General features: G+C 46.8%; 1 protein-coding gene across 3 annotated transcripts in view; it reads left to right on the plus strand.

Moving 5' to 3' along the window:
• LOC141065413 (uncharacterized) overlaps positions 1 to 23581 on the plus strand; it is a 142759-nt gene that overhangs the window by 51090 nt on the left and 68088 nt on the right. For 2 of the 3 annotated variants that reach the window (XM_073557886.1, XM_073557887.1), the window contains 2 exons: positions 23007 to 23198; positions 23298 to 23462. In XM_073557886.1, the coding sequence (XP_073413987.1) occupies positions 23007 to 23198; positions 23298 to 23462 (357 nt within the window). The remainder of the gene's footprint in view (positions 1 to 23006; positions 23199 to 23297; positions 23463 to 23581) is intronic. The other variant, XM_073557885.1, reaches the window with a different exon arrangement.

The following is a 23581-nucleotide window of genomic DNA, read 5'->3' on the forward strand; positions in this document are numbered from 1 at the left end:
AGGGATTCCAATCCTAAGTGTAGGAAGGGTTTAGGAATTACAGCTCTTTAATATGTAGTGCCCTCTTTTTCAAAGGAACCAAACGTAATTAGACAGTTATCTTAAAAGCTCTTTAATTGGCTGCATGGGATATTCCCTCATTAATTCATAATAAATTATGCAAGTAAAAGGTCTGGAGCTGATTCCTGGTGTAGCATTTGTATTTGGAAGCTGTTGCTGTGAACCCACAACATTTGTTCAAAGGAGCTCTCAATGGAGGTGAAGCAGATCATCATTAGACTGAAAAAAGAAATGCAAAAGAGAGATAGAAGAACAGTTTGTACATTCTGCAAAAAGAGCACACTGGTGAGCTCGGTAACTCAAGAAGGCCTGGATATCCACGGAAGACAACAGCGGTGTATGACCGCAGAATCCTTCACATGGTGAAGAAAAACCCACTAACAACATCCACCCAAGTTAGGAACACTGTCCATAAAGAGGGTGTCTCGGTAGCTGAGTCTACCCAAAACATCCTGCGAAAGCAAAGAAGGGCAATGGCTGGGACATCACCAGATCTCAGCCCCATCAAGCCGCTGAAGACAAAGCTGAAGGCAGAAAGAGCCACAAACAAGCGACAACTGAAGTCTCAGTGATGATGACGGCCGTGACCTCCAGACTAAAGGCCGTCATTGCTGCAAAGTATTGAAAATGGACCTTTTATTTATGGGACAGTTTTTGTCCAATTACTAATGATCCCAGAAATGAGGAAGATTTGTAGAAAAAATGGCTGCAATTCCTAAATAGGATAGGGGGGTGAGGGGACCATGCATACCAGGATAGGGGGGTGAGGGGACCATGCATACCAGGATAGGGGGGGTGAGGGGACCATGCATACCAGGATAGGGGGGTGAGGGGACCATGCATACCAGGATAGGGAGGGGGGTGAGGGGACCATGCATACCAGGATAAGGGGGGTGAGAGGACCATGCATACCACGAAAGGGATGAGGGGACCATGCATACCAGCAAAGGGGGATGAGGGGGATCATGCATACCAGGAAAAAAGGGTGAGGGGACCATGCATACCACGAAAGAGGTTTAAGGGGACCATGCATTCCAGCAAAGGGGGGGGGACCATGCATTCCAGCAAAGGGGGGTGAGGGGGGACCATGCATACCAGGATAGGGGTGTGATGGGACCATGCATACCAGGATAGGGGTGTGAGGGGACCATGCATACTACGAAAGGGGGTGAGGGGACTATGCATACCAGGATAGGTGGATGAGGGGACCATGCATACCAGGATAGGTGGGTGAGGGGACCATGCATACTAGGATGGGGTGATGGGACCATGCCTACCAGGAAAGGGGGGTGAGGGGGACCAAGTATACTAGGATTGGGGGGTGAGGGGTTGCATGTATACCAGGATAGGTGGGTGAAAACACCATGCATACCAGGATAGGGGGGTGAGGGGACCATGCAAACAGGAAAAGGGGGGTGAGAGGACCATGCATACCAGGATAGGGGGGTGAGAGGACCATGCATACCAGGATAGGGGGGTGAGGGGACCATGCATACCAGGATAGGGGGGTGATGGGACCATGCATACCAGGATAGAGGGGTGAGGGGACCATGCAAACAGGAAAAGGGGGGTGAGAGGACCATGCATACCAGGATAGGGGGGTGAGAGGACCATGCATACCAGGATAGGGGGGTGAGGGGACCATGCATACCAGGATAGGGGGGTGAGGGGACCATGCATACCAGGATAGGGGGGTGAGGGGACCATGCATACCAGGATAGGGGGGTGAGAGGACCATGCATACCAGGATAGGGGGGTGAGAGGACCATGCATACCAGGATAGGGGGGTGAGGGGACCATGCAAACAGGATAGGGGGTGAGGGGACCATACATACAAGGATAGGGATGAGGGAGTACCATGCATACCAGGATAGGGGGGTGAGGGGACCATGCATACCAGGATGAAGAATGGGGTGTCTTGCATACCAGGATTGGGGGGGGTGAGGGTACCATACATGCCAGGATAGGAATGAGGGGTGCCATGCGTACCAGGATAGGAGGGTGGCAGCACATACCAGGATGGGAGACCATATACCAATAAAAATTCTCGCCACCCGGGAGTAGAACGGGTTCATAGCTAGTACATTATAGCAGTGATCAGACCGCTAATAGTGCAAGTCCCATAGTGGGATCAAGTAAAAAAATATTGAAAAATGGAGCGACCTGACCAACAAAACTGTCACATTAGTTAACCCCTTCAGTGAGCACAGTAAAATAAAATACCAGGCGTAAAACTTTTCTCGTTCATCAAACCGCCGAACAAAAAGGCATAAATCGCGATCAAGAAGACAAATATTAATAAAAATGTCATCTTGTCCTGCAAAAAACAAGCTGCCTTACAGCTCCGTCAGCGGAAAATTAGACAAGTTATATAAGAAGGACGAATTGTCCATCGATGAAGCGGGGTATTTATTGATCCGTTAGTAGATTACTGCAGCCTCATGTCACACACTAAACCTGATCGTTTCCGCTAGAGAGCCATACTCCTGGTCTAGATCGCTGCTGGCGGACCGTTACTACATACTATTGGCTGTAAGTCACATGTGGGTCATCAGCCAATGGAAAACATGCAGATAATTAGTTCACCTGAAACAAATAGGAGTAAAACTGTTAAACACTATGAAGAGAAAGAAGCGAGGCGCGATCAATCCCATGTACTGTAGGACAATGCCCTGTCTCACATTTAGCCCCAGTGGGGTTCTGTGTGCAACCTGAAGATCCAGAATGATCCTCTGCTCTGGATGTGGATGGAGCAGATACTTTCTGAGTAAAGGAAAGGATATGTTTCCGGCACACTCGACAGTTAAAATGAAAAAAGTTCATTTGGACATGATTAACAGTAAAGCAATAAAAACACCCTTAAGCGTTTCTGCCACAACAGTACACACTTGGTGGGTGTGCCGGAAACATATCCTTTCCATTTCCTACGTTTGCTGAATGCACCTGCGGGATCGGCGTCCACCAGACACGTGCTAGCAAACTCGTTTGGATTCCAGCTGGATACTCCTCACATGGAGACTCCCTGCCAGATACTTTCTGCCTGCTCTTTAACCCCTTTGCGACCTTCGCCGTACTAATACTGCTCTGCAGGAGGTGCAATTGTGCCCAGAGCAGTACTAGAATCATAGTATGGTAGAGTTGGAAGGGACCTCCTGGGCCATCTGGTCCAACCCCCTGCTCAAAGCAGGATTCGCTAAATCATCCCAGACAGATGTCTGTCCAGCCTCTGTTTGAAGACTTCCATGGAGGGAGAACTCGCCACTTCTCGTGGCAGCCTGTTCCACTCATTGATCACCTTCACTTTCAAAAAGTTTTTTCTATTATCTAATCTGTGTCTCCTCCCATTCAGTTTCATCCCATTGCTTCTAGTCTTTCCTTGTGCAAATGAGAATAAAGATGATCCTTCTACAATGTGACAGACCTTTAGATATTTGTAGACAGCTATTAAGTCTCCTCTGTCTTCTTTTTTGCAAGCTAAATATTCCCAAATCCTGCAACCTTTCCTCTTGGGACATGGTTTGCAGACCGGTCACCATTCTGGTTGCTCTTTCCTGAACTTGCTCCAGTTTGTTGATGTCTTTTTTTTAAATGTTAAGCACAAAACTGGACACAATATTCCAGATGAGGTCTGACCAAAGAGAAGTAGAGGGAAATAATGACTTCACGTGATCTAGACTGTATGCTTCTGTTAATACATCCCAGAATTGTATTTGGCTTTTTTGCTGCTGCATCACACTGTTGACTTCATGTTCAGTTTGTGATCTATTAGTATACCCAAGTCTTTTTCACATGTGCTGTTGCTTAGCCCTATTCCTCCCATTCTGTATATGCTTTTTTTCATTTTTATTGCCCAAATGTAGTACTTTGCATTTTTCCCTGTTAAAAACCATTCTGTTAGTTGCTGCCCACTGCTCCAGTTTATCTTTTTGAATCCCCTCTATCTTTTCTCTAGTATTAGCTATCCCTCCTAGCTTTGTGTCATTAGCAAATTTAATCAGTTTACCCTCAATTCCTTCATCTAAATTATTGATAAAGATGTTGAGCAATACAGGGACCAGGACAAGAGCCCTGTGGTAACCCACTTGAGACGTTAGTCCAACTGGATTTGCAGCCATTTTCAACCACTCTTTGGGTCTGATCACTAAGCCAGTTATGAATTCACCTAACAGTTGTCTTGTCCATTCCATACTTAGTCATTTTTTCAATAAGGATTGTATGAGATACTTTGTCAAATGCATTGCTGAAGTCAAGATATACTATATCTACAGCATTTCCCTGATCCACCTTGTTAAAGAACCCCCCAGCACCCCGAGTAGGAGATGTATGTATGATAGGTGCAATGTGAGATGCATACCACTAATGCAGCAACCGACCGGCTGCGACCCCTGGGCAGAGGTAAACGAGATATCCCACTTCTGACCTCCCCCCACCTTTGTATAAATCCCACGGTAAATGATCGGGGGTCACCGGCCACCTGCAGCTATTGTAATGTACGTCTGGCGTATTGATTGTCCTGTATGTATATTTATTCTGAGACCGGTGAGTAAAAGGTTGTCACACTGGAAATACGTGGAGAAGCAGTGATCTTTTATATGTTCCCATATTACAAAGCCTTTCGAGCCAGCGTCCTTCATCCAGAAGTAAGGAAAAGCAGAGTGGACCTCCTGAAACACGGGGTGGTAATGTAAGAGGTATTACAGCACAGAAGTCCCCGTTACACACCTAGTCATTGATTCTGTCATAGAAGGAAATTTAAGTTAGTCTGACATGACTTATTAGTTACAAACCCATGCTGACTCTAGTTAATCACTTCATTCTTATCCAGGTACTTACATACATGTTTAATAATTTATTCAAAGAACTTTCCTGGTATAGAAGTCAGACTCACCGGCCTATAATTGCCTGGGTCCACCTTCGTCCCCTTTTTTGAAGATAGGAACAACATTTGCTCTTCTCCAGTCTTCTGGGACTTCTCCTGTGGAGAGTGGTTCAATAATTTCTTCTGCTATCTCCTTAAGTACTCTGGGGGGTAATTCATCTGGACCTGGAGACTTGAATTAATTTCTTAGCTAAGTGTTTCCTTACTATCTTTCTGTTTATAGATATCCTGGATTCTTCCATTCCTTTAATAGGACAGTGAAGATCAGTTGATGTTACATTTCCTTTCTGAGAAAAAACATACAAAATAGGAATTTAATAGTTTGGCCTTCTCAACATCCTTTCTTACCATTTCATCATTTTCATCCTGTAAAAATCTTATAGCATCTTTGACCTTTCTTTTACTTTTGACATATCCCCAAAATCCTTTTTTATTGCTTTTGATGTCTCTTGCGAACTTTAATTCGTCAGCTGATTTATGCCCTGCAGGTTCTTCAGACAGCATTATATTTGTAACAATCCTGCCGGCATCACTGCATGGCCTCCCATCCCCCACACACCAACTTCCTCACTGCTCCAGGACATACTGTGTTCTGTCTGCTGCCGGCTCCATGCTGTGTACCTCTTGCTTCCTGCCTGCTCTATGCATGCTTCCTGGCTGTGTGCAGAGGGGGGTGGTGCCGGCACTCTCTGGTTCTTAAGGAATCAGTGTGCACCTGCCTAATGTGCTCCCGGCCAATCACCAAGAGGCCTCTAGTATTTAGGGCAACTCCACCCAGTGGAAGCTGCCTGTGCAACGCCTTCATTCAGTGTCTTGCTACTGAGTTGCCAGGTCCTGTCCTGTGTTTTGCCTTCTCTGTAGGCTTGACTCGTAGTCCTTTATCTGTGCCTGTCTGCTCTGCTTTCCAGGAGGCATAATATCCTGGTGTCTGTTTTTGTTCTAACCTTGTCTTGTACCTGGCTTGCCGTCCTCCAGGAGGCAGAATATCCTGGTCCCTGTACTATTGCTCCTTGCCTTGTCTTGTACCTGTCTCTCTGCCCACCAGGAGGCAGCATATCCCGGTCCCTGTGTCTTTGGTCCTGTAACTTACCGTTACCTTGTCTGATCTCAGTCCTATCTCTGTCTCGGTTTCCTTGGCTGTGCTCCTTTCCCTGCCGTGTCTATCCTTATATCCTCTCCATCTGCCTGTGCTCCGCACTCTTGCTTTTCTGCCTGTGCTCCGCACTCTTGCTTTTCTGCCTGTGCTCCGCACTCTTGCAGTTCTGTCTGTGCCCCGCTTCTGCTGCCGCGGAAATTCTTGCTGCAAACTGCAGCTCAACTCCTCAGTCTTGCAGTTCTTGTCCAGTGTGAATAGGTCCAAACCTGTTGCCTCATACCTGTCTATATTTCCATCCTAACTGTACCAGTTCCTACATCACCTGTGTGAACAGGACCCTACCTATTCCACACCACTCCTTCCTGCCCGTGTCCCTGTGCCTTTCGAATTAGTCCCTGCCCCTGTGTCTCAGCCGTGCCCGCCTGTCAGTGTCTCAGCCGTGCCCACCTGCCTGAGTACCAGCCATGCTCACCTGCCTGTCTCAGTCGCACCTGTCCTAGCTTTCTGTTCCCCAGTAGGATCAGCAGCCACAGCCAGACACAACACTGGAGTTGCACCTGGCAGCTACCTGCTGCACAAGCCTAACCTCACCATCAGAGGCTCCAGTGAAGACCGATGTAGCTGCATTAGTTACGCCTTTTCCAGGGTAGTCTGGTTTGTGGCACAGAGGGTCCACAACCCTCTCACTCATGACAGTGCCAAGGCGCGAGAGTGACAGTTTGCCCAGGCCATGGTCCCCGCTGAGTCCCATGTCCTTGTGCTCTTAGAGCATAATAAACTTTTTTTGCCCGTATGAGCAACTAGAAAAATTTTTTACACAAAGGGTGGTTCAGATTATTGATTCACCAGACCCAGTCATTGTCTCCAATGCCATCTTCAATCAACTCCTGGCTTATGAGAAACTCGACCCTGCAGATCCGTCAACTTTTTATGGGAATCCTAAGGAGTGCCAAGGGTTCCTGGAGCAGTGCTTGAGGTACATCAAGTGGAATGCAGCCTGTTTCCCCTCTGATTGGGTCAAGGTGGCATACATAATGTCATACCTATCAGAAGATGCTTTGCTATGGATCACTCCCCTCTGGGAAGCAGGGGATCCTATCATCACAGACCTGGAGGCCGTCCGTAAAGCCTTTGATGTGCCTTGTCCAGCTGCTCCTGCGAAGTCTTTCCTGTCTAGATCTGAGAGGTGCTCCAGACGGGCGAAACCTGTGAAGAAACCGCCACGTCAGACCACGACCGTCCGAAAACCTCCTGTTCCTCTACCTGTTAAGGCAGCTACCCGAGTGAAACCCAGGAAGGCTGATGAGAATGGGCTGGCAAAGCAGCAGCCCGAAACCAGCTGTAAGAAGAGCATATGGTGTCGCTGCGGTTGTGTGGAACACCCGGACAATCTGTCCAAAGGAGCTAATGTCCCAGAACCTTGGGCCAGCAGGAGAGGCTGCCATTGGTGAGAGTACCTCCTCTCCACCAATGTCTGTGACTGTTTCAGTGCCTTGTGGGAGCTTCGGCCCTGCAGATGTATTAAATCTGCAAGCCAGACGGAGTTTGTGTGTGGTTCCTGTTCAACAGCTCCAGAATTCGGCGAGAGTGTTTGGTGATGGCCGAGCCCTACTTACGTACAGTACAGTTTTGAAGGGACAACTACAGCTCCAAATAGGAGTGTTATATTTGGAGAAGTTTGTTTTTCATGTACTGTCCAGTTTGCCCATCGGTCATTCTAAGCCGGGTACTCTACTGCCCATTCTGGTCCGGAGACCCAGTGTGGTGTTGCATTTGGAACCACCAAATCACCCCAGAGGTGTCTAGTTCCAATACATCAAGGTCAGTGTACAGTTTTGTCACCACCTCCACCTGATCTGGTTATTGAGCTATGGTGTGCTGACATCACTGAAGAAAAGGAAGCAGTGGCGCCCTCTCCACACACCTCCTGTGACAATACCAGTGACCAGTTCCCAGGAACATCCCAGTCACTTGAAAGTTTTCCTCTGGATTATGGGCAGGAGATGGATCCTGAGAGGATGCCTTCAGATTCCAACTTCCTCATCCACCTGCCACATGGAACAGAAGCCTTGGTATCTCTGTTTTTCACCAACCCGGAGGAAGAGGTCCAATTTTTGTTTAGCCAACGGGCAGAAGATGGATCCTATGTGGGTACCCTCAGCTTCCATGTCACCGGTTGGTGAAGATACCCAGGCGGAGGTGCTTCCCTCTGATCCAAAGGAGAAGCCCCAGTCTTCTCGGGATAACGGACTGAAGTTGGACCCAGTGAGGGTGTCTTCAGTTTTCAGGTGGCCAGCTGATTTAGAGGTCAAATCAGAAGCTTCCAAGTCCCTGTTTTCTACCAACCAGGAGGAAGAGGTCCTGGTCCTTTTACCCTCAGTCTTGGGAGCTGACCTTGCTGGGCACAAAGAGACTTGGCAGTCTGGTATCTCTGATGTCACACCTACCTCTCTACCTGAAGAATGTCATGATGACAGCTGACTGTGTGTGCTCCTATTCTAGTCATTCTAGCGGGCTTGAAGAGGTGGCATAAGGGGGGGGGGTACTGTAACAACCCTGCCGTAATCGCTGCATGGCATCCCATCCCCGACACACCAACTTACTCACTGCTCCAGGCCATACTGTGTTCTGTCTGCTGCCGGCTCCATGCTGTGTGCCTCTTACTTCCTACCTACTCTATGCATGCTTCCTGGCTGTGTGCATAGGGAGGCCGTGCCGGTACTCTCTGGTTCTTATGGAATCAGTGTGCACCTGCCTGATGTGCTCCCAGCCAATCACCAAGAGGCCTCTAGTATTTAGTGCTGTTCCACCTGGTGGAAGCTGCCTGTGCAACGCCTTCACTCAGTTGGTGTCTTGCTACTGAGTTGCCAGGTCCTGTCCTGTGTTTTGCCTTCTCTGTAGGCTTGACTCCTAGTCCTGTATCTGTGCCTGTCTGCTCTGTTTTCCAGGAGGCATAATATCCTGGTGTCTGTGTCTTTGTTCTAGCCTTGTCTTGTACCTGTCTTGCCGCCCTCCAGGAGGCAGAATATCCTGGTTCCTGTTGTATTGCTCCTTGCCTTGTCTCGTACCTGTCCTCTCTGCCCACCAGGAGGCAGCATATCCTGGTCCCTGTGTCTTTGGTCCTATACCTTTTCTTGTACCGTTACCTTGTCTGAACTCAGTCCTACCTCGGTCTCCTTGTCTGTGCTCTTTTCCCTGCCGTGTCTATCCTTGTGTCCTCTCCATCTGCCTGTGCTCCGCACTCTTGCGGTCCTGCCTGTGCTCCGCACTCTTGTGGCTCTACCTGTGCTCTGCACTCCTGCGCTTCTGCTTGTGCTCTGCACTCCTGCGCTTCTGCCTGTGCTCTGCACTCCTGCGCTTCTGCCTGTGCTCTGCACTCCTGCGCTTCTGCCTGTGCTCTGCACTCCTGCGCTTCTGCCTGTGCTCTGCACTCCTGCGCTTCTGCCTGTGCTCTGCACTCCTGCGCTTCTGCCTGTGCTCTGCACTCCTGCGCTTCTGCCTGTGCTCTGCACTCCTGCGCTTCTGCCTGTGCTCTGCACTCCTGCGCTTCTGCCTGTGCTCTGCACTCCTGCGCTTCTGCCTGTGCTCTGCACTCCTGCGCTTCTGCCTGTGCTCTGCACTCCTGCGCTTCTGCCTGTGCTCTGCACTCCTGCGCTTCTGCCTGTGCTCTGCACTCCTGCGCTTCTGCCTGTGCTCCGCACTCCTGCGCTTCTGCCTGTGCTCCGCACTCCTGCGCTTCTGCCTGTGCTCCGCACTCCTGCGCTTCTGCCTGTGCTCCGCACTCCTGCGCTTCTGCCTGTGCTCCGCACTCTTGCGCTCCTGCCTGTGCTCCGCACTCTTGCGCTCCTGCCTGTGCTCCGCACTCTTGCTCTTCTGCCTGTGCTCCGCACTCTTGCGCTTCTGCCTGTGCTCCGCACTCTTGCGCTTCTGCCTGTGCTCCGCACTCTTGCGCTTCTGCCTGTGCTCCGCACTCTTGCGCTTCTGCCTGTGCTCAGCACTCTTGCGCTTCTGCCTGTGCTGCGGTCCTGCCTGTGCCCTGCTTCTGCTACTGCGGAACCTCTTGCTGCATACTGCAGCTCCTCTCTGCAGTCTTGCGGTTCTTCTCCAGTGTGAACTTGTCCAAAACTGTTCCCTCATGCCTGTCCATATTTCCATCCTACCTGTACCAGTTCCTAAACCTTCTGTGTGAACAGGACCCTACCTATTCCATACACCACTCCTTCCTGCCCGTGTCCCTGTGCCTTTCGAGTTAGTCCCTGCCCCGGTGTCTCAGCCGTGCCCACCTGCCTGAGTACCAACCGTGCCCGCCTGCCTGACTACCAGCCATGCCTGCCGTGCTCACCTTCCTCTGTCAGTTGAACCTGTCCTAGCGTTCTCTTCCCCAGTGGGATCAGCAGCCACAGCCAAACACCACCCTGGAGTGGCACCTGGCAGCTACCTGTCGCACAAGCCTGACCTCACCAACAGAGACTTCAGTGAAGACCGAGGTAGCTGCATTAGTTACGCCCCTTACAGGGTTAGTCTGGTTTGTGGCACAGTGGGTGCACAACCCCCTCGCTCGCACCAATCTGCCAAGGCGCGAGCGTGACAATATTCTTTAGATGTGCCTCCCTCTTTCCATTTGATCAACATTTCTTTCCTATCTAGCATGTGTTTAAGTTCATTGTTCATCCATCCTGGTTTCCTTAAATTCTTTCTATTCTTCCCTCTTTTCGGAATTGTTAACGGTTGTGCTTTGAGAATCTCACTTTTCAAGATTTCCCATCCTTCCTGGACATTTTTGTCCTTAAGAATATCCAGCTGTTGGATCCCTCCAATTCTCTTTAGGAGTCCCTTTAAAATCTGCCTTTCTGAAATCTAACCTTGACGTCTGAGTCTTCACAGGTCTTCCTCCTCTAGTTATCCAAAATTCTAACATGGCATGGTCGCTACCTCCAAGGGTTCCAGCCACTCTTACCTCCTCAACCATTTCCTCCCTGTTTATAAGGATTAGATCCAAGGTAGCAGATCCCCCTTGTTTTCTCCCCTACATTTTGGAAGATAAAGTTGTCAGCAAGAGAGGATAAGAATTTGCTTGACCTGTTAGTTTTGCCTGAGAGAGATTCCCAACAAATGTCTGGATAGTTGAAATCTCCCATGACGACTGTCATATTTTTTGGAGAACTTGGCCACTTGATGCATAAAGATTTCATCCATATCTTCAGCTTGCACTGGCGGCCTGTAGTAAATGCCTACAATGGTGTCCTGTCACGATCCATTTTTGGATCGATGTCCGATCTGGATCCTCATATATAATCTTTTTTCCTTTTAGGCCATCGGGGGTTAATGTCAGTCTTTGCCACCGGTGGCTGCTGGTGTTGCTACAACTTTAGTTAGTCTGCGGGGAGTTTCCCCCCCCCCCCACGGTGGCTGCTGGTGTTACTGCATTGTGATTATGCAGGTGGAAACCACTCCCACCTTCCTATATAAGCTCACCAGGTGCACCAGCTAACTGTTGATGATATTATTCCTCTTTGGAGACCAACCAAGCTGGAGTCAGGAGCAGGCTGTGTTGCAGTGGAGCTCCAGCTATTTCCTTGTTCTGGTGCCTAACTCTGCTGTTCGGTGCTTAGCAGCAGATAAATCTAAGTCTTGTTTTTAGTTCATTTAACCCTTAAGTGTCTGTCGTATCTTTCCTTGTGTGTTATTTGGTGCTGTACACTTTGTCCCTGTCTCACCTCCTGGGGAGGAGGTTGGGTGTTTAGCTCAGGGCTAAACAGGAGACAGGGACAGGTTGGAGACTTGGGCCTCACTACCATTAAGTGTACCCCCAAGTTAGGAAGTCAGGGCAACCTCTTTAGCCTGAGGGGCAGTTCAGGGGCCCTGGTTCCACGTCACCTGTCTTCCCACTACTGCCCCATGACATGTTTTTTCCGTTGTTCTGTCATATTCTTACCCAAACAGTTTCCACAGATCTCCCAGTGTCTGAAGCTTGGATCTCTGTGCAGATATATGTGTTTCTAACATACAATGCGACACCTTCTCCTCGTTAATCAAGTCTGTTTCTTGCAAATAAGTTATATCTTTCTAGCCTTGTATTCCAATCATGTGTATTGTCCCACCAAGTCTCAGTGATTCCAATGACATCATATTTCTTTTCCTGTCTTCCAATTCTCCTTGTTTGTTGCCCATGCTTTGTGCATTAGTATAGAAACATTTTAGTTTGAGATTAGTTTCTCTTCAATATTTTTATTATTTAGATTCTTTTGTCTTTGTTCTTCCTTTCCACTTCTAATAGCAGAGTTCTCAATAGCATTTCTCAGGTGTATGGCTTTTTCTGGCCTTTTGCTTCCCTTCCCACATTGTTCTAGTGTAAAGCTCTCCTTACAAGTGTAGCAAGGCGACTTCCAAATACATGTTTTCCAGTCTTCGTAAGGTGCACCCCATCTCTAGCAAGTAGTCCATCGTATAGGTAATTCATTTCGTGATCCAGAAATCCAAATCCTTGTTGACGGCACCATCGACGTAGCCAGTTGTTCACCTGCAGAATCTTATTCCACCTCCTTGTTCCATGGCCGTCCACTGGGAGGATGGAAGAGAAGACCACCTGCGCTCCCAGTTCTTTCACTTTCTTACTTAAGTTTTCAAAGTCTCTGCAGATGGTTTCCAGGTCGTTTCTTGCGGTGTCATTTGACCCCACATGTAGTAGCAGGAATGGGTAGTAATCTGTAGGTCTGAAGAGAGACATTGCGTTCTGGTGTCAGCTGTTTGTGACAGCTGACATCCTGCAGCAATGCCCATGATCGGAGCTAGCACTGATCGTGGGCATTTAACCCCTCTGATGCCGCTGTTAGTAATGACAGTGGCATAGAGAACGCGTTGCTCTGATGGTCTCCATGGCTGCGGTGTCTTGCAGGGAAGTTGGCTTGTGTGTGCCTGCTGAGAGCAGCACCGGCATGCCTCCTTCCTTGCCTGTCAGATCCTGATGTGACACTCTGCTGTGCAGTGTCAGATCAGCGATCTGAGGTAGTATACCGTATATACTAGTGTCTAAGCCGAGATTTTCAGCCCCTTTTTTGTGGGCTGAAAGTCCCCCTCTCAGCTTATACGCAAGTCATATACCGTGGGGGAGGGGGAGCGGGCGTGTCAGGTCATACTTGCCCCCCTGGCGTGGTCTCTGCAGCCCCCCTGCTTCTCCCGGTCTCTGGCTCCTTCCTTCACCGGTCACGTGGTACCACTCATTAAAGTAATGAATATGCGCATATTACTTTAATGAGCGGTACCACGTGACCGCTGAAGGAAGTACCCTGACACCAGGAGAAGCGGGGGGGGGGCTGCAGAGACCGCGCCAGGAGAGGTTAGTATAAGCTATATTCACCTGTCCCTAATCCATCACTGCACGCTGCTCTGTCCTCTCCTCCACGTCTTCTGTGTGTGATGTTAAGGACGGAGGGCGCGGTGACGTAGTTAGTGCGCGCCGCGCCCTCTGCCTGAACGTTACTGACAGAGGGACCCGGCAGGCAGAGCGACGCACAGCCATGGAGTGGGGATCGGTAAATATCGCCAGTGTCGGGGTCCTGAGCCAGCGGTGACACCGGGCCCCCAGCGACGAGAGGTGAGTGTGTCATTTTATGGGGCAGCATATGGGGCATAATCTATGGAGCATTTTAACCCCTTCATGACCAATCCTATTTTGACCTTGATGACCAGGCCATTTTTTGCAATTCTGACCAGTGTCCCTTTATGAGGTAATAACTCTGGAACGCTTCAATGCATCCTAGCGATTCTGAGATTGTTTTTTCGTGACATATTGGGCTTCATGTTAGTGGGAAATTTAGGTCGATAATTTTTGCGTTTATTTGTGAAAAAATCAGAAATTTGGGGAAAATTTAGAAAATTTCGCAATTTTCAAATTTTTAATTTTTATTCTGTTAAACCAGAGTTATGTGACGACTCAAAATAGTTACTAAATAACATTTCCCACATGTCTACTTTACATCAGCACAATTTTGGAAACAATTTTTTTTTTTTGTTAGGACGTTATAAGGGTTAAAAGTTTACCAGCGATTTCTCATTTTTATAACACAATTTACAAAACCATTTTTTTAGGGACCACCTCAGATTTGAAGTCATTTTGAGGGGTCTGTTTGGCAGAAAATACCCAAAAGTGACACCATTCTAAAAACTGCACCCCTCAAAGTACTCAAAACCACATTCAAGAAGTTTATTAACCCTTCAAGTGCTTCACAGGAACTAAAGCAACGTGGAAGGAAAAAATGGACATTTTAATTTTTCCAACAAAAATTTTCTTTTAGCATTAATTTTTTCATTTTCACATGGGTAACAGGATAAAATGAATCTTAAAATTTGTTGGGCAATTTCTTCTGAGTACACCGATACCTCATATGTGGTTATAAACCACTGTTTGGGTGCACGGCAGGGCTCGGAAGGGAAGGAGCGCCATTTGACTTTTTGAATGGAAAATATGCTGGAATATTTAGTGGTTTCCATGTCGCGTTTGGAGAGTCCCTGTGTGTCTAAACATTGGAGCTCCCCCACAAGTGACCCCATTTTGGAAACTAGACCCTCCACGGAACTTATCTAGATGCATAATGAGCACTTTGAACCCCCAGGTGCTTCACAAATTGATCCATAAAAAAAAGTACTTTTTTTCGCAAAAAAATTTTTAGCCTCAGTTTATTCATTTTCACATGGGCAACAGGATAAAATGGATCCTAAAATTTCTTGGGCAATTTCTCCTGAGTACACCGATGCCTCATATGTGATCATAAACCACTGTTTGGGCGCACGGCAGGTCTCGGAAGGCAAGGCGCGCCATTTGACTTTTTGAATGGAAAATTAGCTCCAATTGTTAGCGGACACCATGTCGCGTTTGGAGAGCCCCTGTGTGCCTAAACAGTGAAAAACCCCCACAAGTGACACCATTTTGGAAACTAGACCACCCAAGGAACTTATCTAGATGTGTAGTGAGCACTTTGAACCCCCAAGTGCTTCACAGAAATTTATAGCGCAGAGCTCAAAAATGATTTTTCGCGTGCTATTTTTTATTTTCACAAGGCTAACAGAAGAAATTGGACCATAAAAGTGGTTGTGCAATTTGTCCGGAGTACACCAATACCCCACATATGAGGGGGAACCAGTGTTTGGGCGCATGGGAGAGCTCAGAAGGGAAGGAGCGCCATTTTGGAATGCCGACTTGATGGAATGGTCTGTGAGCGTCATGTTACGTTTGCAGAGCCCCTGATGTTCCTAAACAGTGGAAACCCCCCACAAGTGACCACATTTTGGAAACTAGACCTCTCAAGGAGCTTATCTAGATGTGTAGTGAGCACTTTGAACCCCCAAGTGCTTCACAGAAGTTTATAAACGCAGAGCCATGAAAATAAAAAAATCATTTTTTTTCCTCAAAAATGATTTTTTTAGACCGCTATTTTTTATTTTCCCAAGGGTAACAGGATAATTTGGACCCCAAAAGTTGTTGTCCAGTTTGTCCTGAGTACGCTGGTACCCCATATGTGGTCATAAATCACTGTTTGGGCGCATGGCAGGGCTCAGAAGGGAAGGAGCGCCATTTGACTTTTTGAATGGAAAATTAGCTCCAATCGTTAGCGGACAGCATGTCGTGTTTGGAGAGTCCCTGTGTGCCTAAACTTTGGAGCTCTGTAAGCTAAGCGCTGGGCAAGGCGGGTATCTCGGAGTGGACCCTCTGGACCGTGGCACCGAGGGTACCCCGGACTAGCAACCTGGTGGAACCAACCCCTATACAGGGACCGTTAGGAGCAGATCCAGGGGTTCGAATGCCACTGCAGCCGGAACCAAGAGGGATGGCTCGGAAAAGACTGCAGGAACAGACACGGGTAGACAGGACTGGAGTAGGACTGCAGGAACAGACACGGTAGGCAGGACCGGAGTAGGACTGCAGGAACAGACACGGTAGGCAGGACCGGAGTAGGACTGCAGGAACAGACACGAGTAGGCTGGACTGGAGTAGGACTGCAGGAACAGACACGGTAGGCAGGACCGGAGTAGGACTGCAGGAACAAACATGGTAGGCAGGACCGGAGCAGGGCTGCAAGGAAGCACAGGCAGTGTGAGAACAGGAGCTGAACACAGGTCAAGCCACGGGAGCCTAGAGTGCTGATACAACAACAACAACAACGATCAGGCGCCTCCATTATAGAAGGGCGGTCTGATATACCTGCAGATATGCCCCCATTGGTCCGGCGGTGCTACCGGGTCAGGGCACCGCCGGAGGATAAGATCAGAGAGGGAGGGCCGGCCACGACCAATGGCGCATGCATAGGGATCGCAATGACGTCAGGCCGTGGACCGGTCAGAGGAGGATGCCGCCGAGGCAAGGGGGAGCGAGGCTGCGGCGCCAGGTAAGTCAGTGCGCGATGGGGGGCATAGCAACGAGGCGCGCAACGGGGGGCATGGCGACAGGGACCATGACAGGCTCCCCCACAAATGACCCCATTTTGGATGCTAGACCCCCCTAAGGAACTTATCTAGATGCATAGTGAGCACTTTGAACCCCCAGGTACTTCACAGAAGTTTATAACGCAGAGCCATGACAATAAAAATATTTTTGTTCCTCAAAAAATGTTTTTTTAGCACGCTATTTTTTATTTTCACAATGGTAACAGGAGAAATTGGATCCCAAAAATTGTCCAGTTTGTCCTGCGTACGCTGGTACCCCATATGTGGGGGGAACCACTGTTCGGGCACACGTCGGGGCTCGGAAGGGAAGTAGTGACGTTTTGAAATGCTGACTTTGATGGAATGGTCTGCGGGCGTCATGTACGTTTGCAGAGCCCCTGATGTGCCTATACAGTAGAAACTCCCCACAAGTGACCCCATTTTGGAAACTAGACCCCCCAAGGAAATTATCTAGATGTGTAGTGAGCACTTTGAACCCCTAAGTGCTTCACAGAAGTTTATAACGCAGAGCCGTGAAAATTAAAAATAATTTTTTTTTCCACAAAAATAATTTTTTAGCCCCCAATTTTCATTTTCCCAAGGATAACAGGAGAAATTAGACCCCCAAACTTGCTGTGCAATTTTTACTGAGTACGCTTATACCTCATATGTGGGGGTAAACCACTGTTTTGGGCACAAGTCAGGGCTTGGAATGGAGGGAGCACTGTTTGACTTTTTGAATGCAAAATTGGCTGGAATAAATGGTGGCGCCATGTCGCGTTTGGAGACCCCCTGATGTGCCTAAACAGTGGAAACCCCTCAATTCTAACTCCAAACCTAACCCCAACACACCCCTAACCCTAATCCCAACCCTATTCATAACCCTAACCACAACTCTAACTCAAGCCACAAGCCTAACCGTAATCCTAACCCTAATTCTAACCCTAGTTACAACCCTAACCCTAATTCCAACCCTAACTCCAACCCTAATTCCAACCCTAACCCTAATGGAAAAATAAAAATAATTTCTTTATTTTGTTATATGTGCCTGCATATGGGGGTGATAAAGGTGGGGTTTATTTACTATTTTTTTCATTTTGATCACTGTGAAAGAATATCATAGTGATCAAAATGAATGAATAAGAATCTGCAGCGTTTGCCATTTTCCTAGATGGCGCCCATGAAGCAGGACGGTGGGACACCGGGAGCCAGAGCGGGACATCGGAGGTACTGGGGGGCTGAGGGGGGGGGTCGGAAGGTGGGGGGAACGGAGAGAAGGGGAGGGGAGCTGATGATGACGGCGGCGGTACATTGCCGCCGTCAGTGGGTATCGGGGGCCGATCGGCCCCGTGAGTCGGTGTGGGGGGGTCGGATCTGGGTCTCCAGCCATGTCCGATGCTACTGTAGCATCGGCCATGGCTGGATTGTAATATTTCATCAATTTTCGTTGATGAAATATTACTATTGCTCTGATTGGCTGTTTCACTTTTAACAGCCAATCAGAGCGATCGTAGCCTCGGGGGGTGGGGGGGCGAAGCCTCCCCCCCTGGGGTGAAGTACAAAGCCAACTGTAGCTGCGGGTCGGGTGACCTTTCATTGATCCCGGTCACCCGACCCGCAGGGGGGCTTTGAAGTCATGACAGAGCATATGTGTCATTGGTCAGAATGGCACTGACTTTCATGATGCATACGCTGTCACTGGTCATGAAGGGGTTAAGGGGGCATCATATGGGGGCATAATCTTTGGAGCATCTTATGGGGCCATAACCTTTTTAGAGCAGCATATGGGGCATATTATTCTATAGAGCATCTTACGGGGGCCATTATTAACCTTTGTGTAGCATTATATGGGGCATATTTTGTATGGAGCATCTTATGGGGCCCATCATGAACTGTATGGAGCATTATACGGGGCTCCTGATTCAATATGGATATTCAAAAACATTTAACCTACTGATGTCTCAATTAATTTTACTTTTATTGGTATCTATTTTTAAAATTTACCAGTAGCTGCTGCGTTTTCCACCCTAGGCTTATACACGAGTCAATATGTTTTCCCAGTTTTTTGTGGCAAAATTAGGGGGGTCAGCTTATACAAGAATATATACTGTAGTAATGTTCCATACTGGGACAATGTAGTAAAGTAAAAAAAATACAAAGTGTAAAAATATTTTTTTTTTAATAATCCTCAAAGAAAAATTACCAATAAATAAATGTATTTATGTAAATAAAAAAAATAAAAGTACACATATTTGGTAACGCCGTGTCCGTAACGACCTGCTCTGTATAACGGTCCCACTAGATAACCCCTTCAGTGAACACTGTAAAAAAAAATAAAAATAAAAAAGTAGGCAAAAAACAATGCTTTATCATATCGCCGAACAAAAAGTGCAATAAAACACGATTAAAAAGACTGATATAAATAAATATGGTACCGCTGAAAACATCATCTTGTCCCGCAAAAAATCTAGCTGCCAAACATCTCCATCAGCCGAAAAATAAAAAAAGTTATCACGCTCAGAATAAAGCGATGCAAAAATAATTATTTTTTCTAAAATAGTTTTTATGTAAAAGCGCCAAAACCTAAAATGAGGTTTCTCTGTCATTGTACTGACCCAAATAATAAAGCTGTCTAACCAATTTTACCACACGTGGAATGGTATTTAAAAAATAAAAAACTCTTCCTGAATTGCTGGTTTTTGTTCATTCTGTCTCTCAAAAATCTGAATAAAAAGCGATCGAAAAATGTCATGTGCCCGAACATGGTACAAATAAAAACGTAAGCTCGACCCGCAAAAAACAAGCCATAACATGACTGTCGGCTGAAATATGAAAAATTATGGCTCTCAAAATGTGGTGATGGAAAAGCTGGTTTTCACAATACTGTGAGACTGCAGCCAAACATAAAAACCGGCAGTAAATATGGTATCGCTGTGATCGTACCAACCTGAAGAATTAAGTCACCTAATCCTTACACCACACGAGGAATGGCATAAAAAATAAATCCAATTCTTCACATGCTGTTGATTTTTTTTAATTCTGCCTCCCAAAGATTGCAGTAAGACTCGGCGCACATTTATCCTGTGCTCTAAGCTGAGCGCTTACATCGGGGTTTCCATGTAAATCTCTGAAATACGTGATTCAGACAACCCTGGCAGAAAATTCCCTATAATGAGGCAGATGGAGGCACTGTGGACGCTACAGCACCTGTGATCCGGGGTTGTCCGTCCTTTTAGGATTGCATAAAAGTGCCTTTGGCCACAGTTTTGTGCACTTCTGAAAAGAAGGAAACCGCGAAACAGAGGCCAGACGGAGTCCAGAGTAACTTTGTTGCCTCACTATAGTGAATGGATCCAAAGGGGGGGTTTCATCTGAGTCGTGTCACTCGGAGATTCAGAGGAAAACTCCGATATCAGTGCTCAGCGTAGAGCGCCGGATAAATATGATCCCAAACGTTATGTAAAATGTTCCCAATAAAAGCTTCAACTCAATCCACAAAAAAAGTCCCCACTCAGGCCCGTCATCTGGTAATGGAAACATAGAGGGCTTCTGCTTTACTAGTTGCACAAAGGTTCTGGAAAAGCTTCACCGCTCCCCAAAAAGAAAGCTAGTGAATTCTGCACTTCCAAATCTAAAAGCCCCCCTGCATAAATCTAAAATCTTCCCGCATTCTGAGCCCCAGTGTGCCTAAACCACATTTAGTGTCCACATGTTTTGGATTGCTGTAGCTATGAGAGCCCAACTAATTTACGGTGCATGTCTCCAGAAGAACGAGCTGGGCGTAACGTACTGATCACTACAATGGCAGATTAGCAATTTTCACTCAGCATCCACTGCTGCTTGTTTTTGGAAAACACCCATAACGTCAAATCTTCACTGCACCTGTAGATAAATTCCTAAAGGTGTATAATTTCCAAAATGGGGTCACTTGAGGGGATTCTTCTCTTCTAGCATCTAGGGGCTCTGTATACGAAGTGCGCAGACTATTCTTGGAAAATCTGGTGTCCAGGAGGCAAATAGCGGTTTGTCCCTCCAGAGTCTCGCCATATGGCTAATCAGTACTGTACAGCCACATATGGGGTATTTCTACGTTCAGCAGAAACTTTGGGACAAATTTTAGTGCCATTTTGCCCATTTACCTGTGTGAAAATGTAAAATCTGGGGCTAAATTTAATTTTGTAATAAAAACGTAATTATTTTTTCTTCATTACCGAATGGAATAAAATTCTGTGACACACCTGGGGTGTCAATATGATCACTGCACCCTTAGATGAATTCATTGAGAGGTGTAGTTTGTAAAATGGGGTCACTTATGGGCGGTTCTGCTGTTCTGGTGCCTCCGGGGCTCTGTCAATGTGACTTGGCACCTTCTAACCAATCAAGCAAACTCTGAACTCCAATATGGCGCTCCTTCCTTTCTTAGCTTTGCACTTTGCTTCAAAAGTAGTTTTCAACCACATATGAGTATCGGCATACTCAGGAGAAATTGCACAACAAATTTTGGGGTCCATTTTCTCCTGCTATCCTTGTGAAAATGAAAAAACTAAAACAACATTTGTGGGAATTTATTTTTTTTTCATTTTCACAGCTCAACTTTATAAAATTCTGTGCTCACCACACATTTAGATAAATTCCTTGAGGGGTCTAGCTTCCAAAATGATGTCGCTTGTGGGAAGTTTCCACTGTTTAGGCACATCAGAGGCTCTCCAAATGCGACATGACATCCGCTGACCATGCCATCAAAGTCTGGGTGCCTAATTGTCATTCCTTCCTTTCCGAACCATGCTGTGTGCCCAATCGGTAGTTTTCCCCCCACGCATAGGGTATCGGGGTACTCGAGAAATTGCACAACAAATTTTGGGGTCCATTTTCTACTGTTACCCTTGTGAAAATGTAAAATTTGGGGCTAAAATAAAATTGTAATTTTTATGAAGCCCTTGTGAATTCAACCTTCTCACTCCACATCTAGATAAATTTCTTGAGGGGTCCAGTTTCCAAAATGGGGTCACTTGTGGGGGATTTCCACTGTTAAGGCACCTCAGGGGCTCTCCAAACACAACATGACAACTCTCAATTCCGGTTTTGCGTTCAAAAAGTCAAGCAGCGCTCCTTCCCTTTCCAAGCTCTGCTGTGCACCCAAACAGTAATTTTTCTCCACTTATGGGCTGTCAGCGTACTCAGGAGAAATTACACAACAAATTATGTGGACCATTTTCTCCTGCTTCAATTGTGATAAAATAAATTGGTGCTAAAGTAATATTTTTGTAAAAAAAAAAAAAGTAAAATGTTAATTTTTTTTTCTTCCACATTGCTTTATCTACTGTGAAGCACCTGAAGGGTTAATATGCTTTAAGGGGTGTGGTTTTCACAGTGGTGTCACTTGTGGGTATTTACTGTAATATAGCCCCCCAAAGTTACTTCAAATGTGATCAATATAAAAAAAAATGGTTTTGAAAAGATTGTTGGAGAAATCTCTGGTCACCTTTTAACCCTTATAACTTCCTAACAAAAAAAAATTATGTTTCAAAAATTCTCCTCATGTTAAGTAGACGTGTGGGAAATTTTATTTAGTGACTAGGTTGTGTGATATTGTTATATAGTTTAAGGGCATATAAAGTACAAGTTTGAAATTTGCTACATTTTCACCAAATTTCCAATATTTCATAAACACAAATAAGCAGTAAGATTTGTTTGATATCGTTAAGTACAATATGTCACGCGAAAACAGTCTCAGAATCACCAGGAACCATGGAAGCTGTACCTCATAAAGGGACAGTGGTCAGAATTGTAAAATTTAGTCTGGTCAATAAGGTGAAAGCAGTCTGAGAGTGAAGGGGTTTGTGATGGTGTGATATGTTATGTGGGTATCATTGTGTGTATATTTATATATTTAGTATATTTATATATTATGTATTTCCATAGTGTTCTCTTGTTGCCCTGTATCATTCTGTGTATTTCCCATATTGTCTAGAGTCTCAAATACCTTCCAGAAGTCTGATAATTGAATTAGCTCCCTTCCTGGCTGCAGCCTGACTGTATCTATGCCTGTTGATGAACCCCCTGTAGTGCCTTAATCCCCAAGGCACCTTTGTCAGGTCTGGGAGGCCTGAAAACTGCCCCAACCTGTCTGACTAGCCCAGGACATAAGGAGGGGGCTGGGGAGGACAGGAGCTGTTCAAGTCAGACCCTGTGTGGTGATGATCGTGAGAAGACGGCACGTCGGAGTGAAGGGGAAGCATATGGACCCATTTTATCCTCTGTCTGCTGGGCTATTGGACTCTCATCTCCTTGGACATTCATCCTGTTACTGAACTGCATTCATGTTAGTTTTTCCTATAATAAAGGTCATAAGATTGCTTCCCTCCCTCTGTTGATTGTGTGGTATCGGAGAAGGACACCGTGACAGGGTTATCCCTGAAATTTTCCACTTTAATTTCAACTAATTTTAATTTTAAATAAAAAATGTAAACAAAAACTAGCGGCCTGCAGAGCTGAAATCACGAGGACTCGTCACTGGCCAATGATTTCTGCACCTAACTGTATGTTTGTCAGGTTCCTGTCAGGTGTCAGGATGCCGTTGTCTATTTCTCCATGGAGGAGTGGGAGTACATGGAAGGACAGAAGGATCAGTACCAGGACGTCAGGAGGAAAAATGACCCAACGAGGATCGACCAGGACAAAAGCAACATGACGGCAAGAGTATTACTCCTCGCCCTGGAGATAATCGACTTGTTAAAGGGAAAGGTGAGAGTCTCCCATGAGATCACTCTGATCTCTAGTAATATAACAGGACTGAAAAGATGGATAGAATCTGTGGTGATCAGCGTCTGTCACTGTACACAGGAGCACACGGTGGTGAAGAAGACGTCCGGGGACCGTGTGACCACCTGTATGTCCGGAGGACGGAGCAAAATCCAGAGCCCCATCACAGAACCCCTGCACTGCCCGACACCAGAGAAGAAGGTCCTAGACCTGGCCAGCAAGATCACCGAGCTGCTGACCGGAGAGGTGACTGCTGGGAGACTACACTGGGGGATTCTGGGTGATGAGAGGAGAGGAGACTGCTGAGAGATTATACAGTATGCACTGGAGGATTCTGGGTGATGAGAGGAGACTGCTGGGAGACG

The sequence above is a fragment of the Dendrobates tinctorius genome, unplaced genomic scaffold (assembly GCF_039654945.1).
Source record: "Dendrobates tinctorius isolate UK_male_01 unplaced genomic scaffold, ASM3965494v1 ptg000251l, whole genome shotgun sequence".
In the NCBI taxonomy this organism is placed as follows: domain Eukaryota; kingdom Metazoa; phylum Chordata; class Amphibia; order Anura; family Dendrobatidae; genus Dendrobates; species Dendrobates tinctorius.